Here is an 8,196-nt window from a genome sequence, read left to right as displayed (position 1 = left end):
CATTATAGAAAATCCCTACCTTTTATATTAGAAAAGCTTGTGTGTGTGTGTGTGTGTGTGTGTGTGTGTGTGTGTACCATGCTGATGATGATATGTGACAATTTGACCCTTAATTATGTGTTTCACTAGTTATCTCTCTGTATTGTGAATGACGTGTGATTTGATCTGAGATCTGAGTTTGGACTTCACTGAATTAATGTTGAACTCCAATAAAGCTGCACATATTTAATTAAATTTTAATTGATGAGATTAATAGCTTAGTGTGAGATTTGTTTGATTACAAGGCATTAAATATTCACTTCCTGTGAAAGAGGTGGATTTTTTTTTTTATTTCTGTCAAAGGGGAAATTTTTGGTCACTTAAACACCCAGACCACACTCTCCCACCCCTCTCACCAGCTTTATAAACTGAAGAAGGAGGTGATATCTGCACTAATATCATTCTGCTCCTGACCATCACTATCTTCATCATTCTCTTCATCATCGTCATCAGCAGTCATGATCTCTCATTCTCTCCTGCTGGTTCTGCTGGTTCTCGCCTGCCTTCAGTCCTTCACAACAGCCAACAGTATGAAAAAGTTGATTATTATTATTATTATTATTATTATTATTATTATTATTATTATTATTATCAGTAGTAGTATTAAACCCCTGGTTTATACTGATGCTGAATTTCCTAAAAAGCTGATCAGGTTTCTGTAAATAAGCAGCATTAATAAACCACTGTGTGTTTGTCACACTGTTACAGTAAAATACTGAGTGATGTGGTGGTGTGATGAAGCAGAGTTACTGTTACACTGTAAAGATGAGGATTGTTCTGTAACAGAACGTCCACAAGTGCTTTATTCATTCAAAACAGTGTTTTATTCATCTTATACCACAACAATATTTCAACATTTATTTATTTATTTATTTATTTACTTACTTACTTACTTACTTACTTACTTACTTACTTACTTACTTACTTACTTACATACTTATTTATTTATTGGTCTTAAAAAATATGTTTTATAGGTTTGCCGTTACATTTAATGTCAGTGAAACAAGTTAGTTCCTGTTCTTAATTCTGCAATTATAAACAGTTCCTTCTGTCTCTTTTTTATTCACTTCAATTTAATTTAAAAAAATCAATTAACGTCTCCCAATAGAAAATGTCACCTTTTAATCAGTTTATGTGTCCAATCTGCTGTACATGTCCTTGTAAACAAGCTGTTACTATAGAAACAAATAAGTGCATTAACATAAACCTACACTACAGTCAGAGCTGCCGTTATAGAGAATTAATCAACACCTTCTGACCAATCAGAGACCAGAACTCAACTGTGAGATAATACAGTTTAATAGCTACAATAATCTGCATCTGATACTAGATATAAAAGTGTCTAATATTTTCTTATTGAACATTTAATCACAGAACTAAATGTAGAAATGTTTTCACACAGATGGAAATGAAGTAGATCAGTGCTGTTTCAGATTTCAGATACGACCAATCCCTGTAAGAGTCATTACAGCTTATGCAGTAACAGATTTTCGGTGTACAAAACCTGGAGTCATGTAAGTGTTCAGTCCCTTGTTTATTTTTAATAAAGTACATTTTTTTCATGTCTATTAATTCTTTATGTTTATGTGTAATAGAATTGAACTTGCTACTGAATCTAACTTATAAATCTTATATATGAATCTAACTTTATATTATCTTGGAGGTTTGGGGCGTGTCAGCGTGTCTGATTTTCTGATTTTATTACAGTTTCACACTGATGTAAATCTTCTCTCTCCTCTACAGCTTTACTCTACAGGACGGTCGTCATGTGTGTGCAGATCCCAAATACAAGTGGGTGAAGCATCACATGGACAAAATTGATCAGCGTCTGTTTACCAGTCTGAACAACACTGAAGGGAGTGCTTAGAACCTTAAACAGTTTAAATCCTCTCTCCATTAATTCAATTCAATTCAATTTTATTTGTATAGCGCTTTTTACAATGGGCTTCGTCTCAAAGCAGGTTTACAGAACATAAACATAGAACAGAAGGTAGACATAAGGAGAAAAAAGAATTAATATAGTAAAAAAAATAAGATTTATATAGTTCTCAGTGTGTGTGTATGTATGTATGTATGTATGTATGTATGTATGTATGTATGTATGTATGTATGTATGTATGTATGTATGTATGTATGTATGTATGTATGTATTTATTTATCCCCTATGAGCAAGTCTGGGGGTGAGATTACAAATATTCAGTCAAACAAGTGTTGAATTGGTGTAAAGATCACATGGAGTTCAGATCTCCTCTTGGTATCATAGAGTCCAACTGGAGCTGGTAGATCTGTAGATGTCTCAGGATTTTCATAGAGTCAGCATCATCTCAGTGGAGGTCCAAAATCTTCATTGCTCGGAAGACGATCGGATCTGGTGCAATGTCTGGATGCCTCGGGATGGGTAGAAAGAGAGAAGCAGTGTAGAGGGATTAACATATCTGCTGTTCATAAAAAAGGTGCAAGTCTAAAGTATTGGTGCATAAATTTATGAGATGTATTGTGTGTGTGTGTTTACACCTGACTGAAGAGATGAGTTTTTAATCTGCTTTAGAACTGGGAAAGTGTGTCTGAGCCCTGAAAAATTAATGAATAAAGTAATGAATATTTTTTTACTAAATGTACTTTTTACATAATTAGACATTATGATTGAAGCTTTTAGTTATAAACTTAAATATAATCTGATTTATTATACAGACTGTTAACATGAATTCGTTTACTTTTTATTTACATTTCTCTGCTTTAAAAGAAAATCATGTTGGTTGCATTCAAACATTTAACAAGTTTATGTACAACATTAATATATTAATATATGTAACATACACACATATGTCTGATCATGATATGACTTCCTGTTCTGCAAAATTTATTTATTTCTGTCTTCATGCAGTCTTACATCATATATTTCTCTTTCTATGTTAAAATCATCTTTTCCATGTAAAATGGTCTGAGTTATACTTACTGTTTACAATTCTTCATTTTTTCTTTCTTTCTCTCTTACTAGTGATTTGAATTGTTACAAAATAGTAGAAGAATGAAGGTCAATAAATAATCAGTGTATTATGAGACGTGTTTGTGGTTAATGCACACAGTGGTCAGTATGTTATAGCTGCATTATAACAATCCTCAAAGTGCAGCCCCAAACATCCCCATCTGCCCTGGCCCTCGCAAACATTCATTCATTCATTCATTCATTCATTCATTCATTCATTCATTCATTCATTCATCCATCCATCCATCCATCCATCCATTCATTTATTTTCTATCACTTATCCGAACTTCTCAGGTCACGGGGAGCCTGTGCCTATCTCAGGTGTCATCGGGCATCAAGGCAGGATACACCCTGAACGGAGTGCCAACAGAGAGATTTAAAGGTCATATTCCATCAAGGTGACAGTTTTATTACCCCTGGCAGCTGCAATGTCAGCTGTTATGACATCTGTTATTAGTGATATGAAATTATTAAAGGTTAAAGGTTATACCTTTTGGTGTGGTAGACATGTCTTGACTCCAAGTCAAGTCAAGACCTCCCACCACCACCCCCTCTCATTTCAGTGCTTGGTTCCCATAGACAGGTGACAAGTAATTAAAACAAGGAGCTATGTTCTTTTTTTTTTAAAAAAATGGGGTTTTATGACCCCTCAGAGGAAGCAGTGTTGTAAAAACAAGGACCTATGTTTTTGGCTTGTTCCCATAGACAGGTGACAAGTAATTAAAACAAGGAGCTATGTTCTTATATTTTTTTTTTTTTTAAAAATGGGGTTTTATGACCCTCAGAGGAAGCAGTGTTGTAAAAACAAGGACCTATGTTTTTGGCTTGTTCCCGTAGACAGGTGACAAGGACCTATGTTCTTTTTTTTAAAATGGTGTTTTATGACCCTCAGAGGAAGCAGTGTTGTAAACAAGGACTTTTTTTTTTTTTTTTTTTAAAGGGTTTGTTTTAACCCCATCAGAGGAAGCAGTATTGTAAACAAGTAAATATGTTTGATTGAATAGATAGAGATAGGTACTTAAAACTCGTGTTTGATCCGGGGGGTGTTTTGCGATAGGTCACCCCTCCCCTAAGGCCGGATGGTTTTCAAATCAAGATTATGACACCCTCCTTTGTGTTAGGAGCATCTCTCAGTCTGATCGTTAGTCAATGGGGGTGCTATCTATAACGTCACACACGCGCATCCTGACCAAACGCGCGTGAGAAGAAAAGTTGATCCGGGGGGGTGTTTTGCGATAGCTTACCCCTCCTCTAAGGCCGGATGGTTTTCAAATCAAGATTATGACACCCTCCTTTGTGTTAGGAGCATCTCTCAGTCTGATCGTTAGTCAATGGGGGTGCTATCTATAACGTCACACACGCGCATCCTGAGCGGAAACGTGCACCTGAGCGGAAACACGCGTGAGAAAAAAGGAGCAAACGCCTGAGCGGACACGCCCACACGTGTAGGTAAAAAGTGAGAATTTTCCGAAAATTTGGCTATGACTTCGCGTCTTTGGATTTTTCACAACGGAACAGAACATCTACGATCTTCTAAGCATTGAGAGCACGGCCTTTTCAATAGGTAAGAGTTTATTATTAACTTTATTGTTAATTTATAAGTATTAGAATGCTTATCGTTTGATATTATAACTAGTTGTAGTTGGGTTTATACGTAAAGTCTGTTTTAATTACAGAACAAGGCCAGCCTATCTGACGCAATTGTCTGTGAAAACATATCAAACAAACGCGACCCTTCCAGGGTAATTTCATTCTGACTCTTTGATCTGTGTTTTTTCTTCAGTCGATTGTTTTATCATATATTACATTATAATCTAAATGTTATCTTTATTTATTTTTAGACAGTTGTATTGAGATTATTTGCCGGCGACGAGTCTTCTACAACGCACGTGCTAGGCCTAAGAACGGGGGAACATCCGGGGTCAAACAATCGCGGCCCTTCCAGGGTAATTTCATTCTGACTCTTAGATCTGTATTTTTTTTTTTCTTCAGTCGATTGTTTTATCATATATTACATTATATTCTAAATGTTATATTTATTTATTTAATTCATCGTTTATTCATTTTTAGACAGTTGTATTGAGATTATTTCCCGCGACGAGCCTTCTACAACGCACGTGCTAGGCCTAAGAACGGGGAACATCCGGGGTCTATCCAAAAGTCGATAGCTGTAGTAACCCCCACAGCTCAGACCAGTTTTACAAACTACGGGTAAGTTACACCATGAAAATATGTATGTTGTAAATCTTTCATTAACCTTATATGATATTTTAAGTATTTAATTATCCATTATTTTGTATGTGTGACATGTTCAGAAGACACCGGAACAACGTCTGACTCCGATAGTTCAGATTTTTTTGGGTAAGGTCGTTAGCATTCTCTTTTCAATCAACCCTTAAGAGTGTAAAACAATCCTCCACACATTTTTCTGTAATCTGTATTCTATTTAGATACCGTCATTGAAGGAGTAAGAAACTACAATCAACCCCCCTTGAAGAAAATTCCAACATTGGAGACACTCTCTTCAGGATTTTTTCAGCTAAGGGATAGAATAACTGAAAACTTTGAGCATGTCTACAGTGAGTATGTTCAATCCTTGCATAATACTCTGGAATCCTTAAATTGCTGTGTTATGGTGAATAAAAGAAATGTTAAGACAATATTATTTTAGAAATGGCTCAGAAGCGTTCGAGTAATTCTCCCTCTTCAGAAGCTAAAAAAATTAGAATTGAAAATGACCCTACATCATCACATGATCTCTGCTTTGGTGAAACTTCGACTTTTTCAAGTAGTCTGTTACAACGTGATCCGTACACAGCCCTGAATACTTTTTTAACCGATGCAATCAATGAGTTGAATGATAGTTTACGATCGACACTTAGACACGATATTCAGAGCCCCAATCCGGGTTTGACCGATAGTTTAACAGCGACACAAACACAGCTGCCTCATCATGACGTGTTCTTAGAATTGAATCAGAGTCTGTTAACGTTGCAGAATAGTCTAAATGATCAAGATCTACCTGTGCCGTTAAATCCATTTTTAATCGATGCAATCAATGAGTTGAATGATGGTTTAAGATCGACACTTAGACACGATATTCAGAGCCCCAATCCGGGGTTGACCGATAATTTAACAGCGACACAAACACAGCTGCCTCATCATGACGTGTTCTTAGAATTGAATCAGAGTCTGTTAACGTTGCAGAATAGTCTAAATGATCAAGATCAACCTGTGCCGTTAAATCCCTTTTTGATAGAAGCTGTAAACCAATTGAACGAAAGTCTTAACTTATCTAACGAACTAAATGTCGTTAATGCAACAACTCCAGTAACCTATCAAGAACCTGCATCTCAACAAGATTTGCTTCATGGTCTTAATCAAAGTCTTATTTTGTTAAATGACAATATTATTAACTTAATCAACCAACCTGTTAATGTTCTGCAAAATCCCGAAACTGATCATGAGTACATTCCTGAAATGGTAAATGATACATCAGTAGACAATGCGTCGCCGCCCACTGGTGAAAATGTACCCTCAGATCACGTAGACAGTGCGCCACCTTCAGTTCAAAATGTACCCTCAGATCACGTAGACAATGCGTCGCCGCCTACGGGTGAAAATGTACCCTCAGATCATGTAGACAATGCGTCACCGCCCACTGGTGAAAATGTACCCTCAGATCACGTAGACAGTGCGCCACCTTCAGTTCAAAATGTACCCTCAGATCACGTAGACAATGCGTCGCCGCCTACGGGTGAAAATGTACCTTCAGATCATGTAGACAATGCGTCGCCGCCCACTGGTGAAAATGTACCCTCAGATCACGTAGACAGTGCGCCACCTTCAGTTCAAAATGTACCCTCAGATCACGTAGACAATGCGTCGCCGCCTACGGGTGAAAATGTACCCTCAGATCACGTAGACAATGCGTCGCCGCCTACGGGTGAAAATGTACCCTTAGATCACGTAGACAACGCATCGCCGCCACCTTCTGTTGAAAACAATCAAATAGGTCATGGTGTAGATAGTAATATTAGGATAATTAATCGTGACAACTTCAATAACACAGAGATCATAAGAAGAGTGAATTTTTCTTCTATCGCTAACGTCAACAGTTTTGCTGAATTTTATAATTATGTTTTAGAGATTTTAAACAGCGTGATAGAAGTTGCGAATGAAATGATTTCACCTAAGGATTATGTCACCGTTGAAATTAGAGGCGTTACACTCAATGTGTCATCTCACATTCAACTAGTCAATGGAGCCATCGATTTACAGTCTTTTTTGACCATGCTCGAAAATACCATTCAAAGTAATCGTGACATATTTACGGATAATTCGCTTGAACTGGTAGTACAGATAGTTCGACCACCTCGCGGTGGTATAGGTTGTAGACGGAAAGTTGCTACAATATTCAATTCAGAAGTTGTACAGAAGAAGATGCGACACTTGTATATTTTTTACAATAAAGACAACATGTGTTTTGCATTATGCGTTACACAGCTTTTAAATCGTGATAAAAGCGATTTTCAAAATGAAAAAATTGCTAAACAGCTCCAATACGCTGTAGGTTTAACTGAAAACACACCCGTCACCTTTGCCGATGTGAGTAAATTTGAGGCACATTTACAGTGTAAAATTGTAATTGTGTACAAAACTAGCGATAAAGCCGCATTCTCTTTCTTTCAAACCAGCAAGATACCGCATGAAAAAACGTTGTACTTGTTTTTGCATAACCATCATTATTACGGTATTAAAAACATCACAGGATTTTTGGGATGTGGTTATGTCTGTCATTTCTGTCACTCGGGGTTTAAGGATATGCGGAACCATAGATGTGCATATAGTTGTAACGTTTGTTGTGATGTAGACTGCTACAAACACCCTCAAAACATAACAAAATGCCCGGATTGTATGAGGTTGTGTAGATCAAAATATTGTTTCGATAGTCACAAAGCGTTGCGCCAGTCAGAAGGAGGTGAATTTTCTCAGTGCAATAGAGGATTCTACTGCAGCAAGTGTAATAGGGTGTACCGCGACCCATTTGGTCTTGAACGTCACGTTTGCCCTGAGAGTTTGTGTCAGTTCTGTGGTGAAAAACTTGATACAGATTGTGAACACAGGTGTTTTATACAGCCTTTAAAGAGGGAAAAGTCTAATGAGAGATA

General features: G+C 36.9%; 1 protein-coding gene and 1 long non-coding RNA gene across 2 annotated transcripts; both read left to right on the top strand.

Moving 5' to 3' along the window:
* Positions 1-458: 458 nt before the first annotated feature.
* On the top strand, positions 459-1,945 carry LOC125140715 (C-C motif chemokine 4 homolog). The gene is made up of 3 exons (XM_047809996.1): positions 459-567; positions 1,442-1,553; positions 1,783-1,945. The coding sequence occupies exons 1-3, from the start codon at positions 498-500 to the stop codon at positions 1,904-1,906; spliced, it is 306 nt and encodes a 101-aa protein (XP_047665952.1). The 5' UTR covers positions 459-497; the 3' UTR covers positions 1,907-1,945.
* Positions 1,946-3,972: 2,027 nt separating this feature from the next.
* Positions 3,973-5,515, top strand: LOC125140720. The gene is made up of 6 exons (XR_007139936.1): positions 3,973-4,589; positions 4,702-4,767; positions 4,867-4,971; positions 5,096-5,236; positions 5,341-5,386; positions 5,476-5,515. It is a non-coding gene; the product is annotated as an uncharacterized LOC125140720 (long non-coding RNA).
* Positions 5,516-8,196: the final 2,681 nt, after the last annotated feature.

The sequence above is a fragment of the Tachysurus fulvidraco genome, chromosome 1, assembly GCF_022655615.1.
Source record: "Tachysurus fulvidraco isolate hzauxx_2018 chromosome 1, HZAU_PFXX_2.0, whole genome shotgun sequence".
Taxonomy (NCBI): domain Eukaryota; kingdom Metazoa; phylum Chordata; class Actinopteri; order Siluriformes; family Bagridae; genus Tachysurus; species Tachysurus fulvidraco.
This window is presented reverse-complemented; position numbering and strand designations above follow the sequence as displayed.

Bases quoted from the DNA above. Each gene is read 5' to 3' on its own strand.
- LOC125140715 (XM_047809996.1), top strand. From the start codon at position 498: ATGATCTCTCATTCTCTCCTGCTGGTTCTGCTGGTTCTCGCCTGCCTT. The intron at 568-1,441 runs GTATGAAAAAGT...GTTTTCACACAG, and splicing joins GTCCTTCACAACAGCCAACA to ATGGAAATGAAGTAGATCAG. The intron at 1,554-1,782 runs GTAAGTGTTCAG...TCTCCTCTACAG, and splicing joins TGTACAAAACCTGGAGTCAT to CTTTACTCTACAGGACGGTC.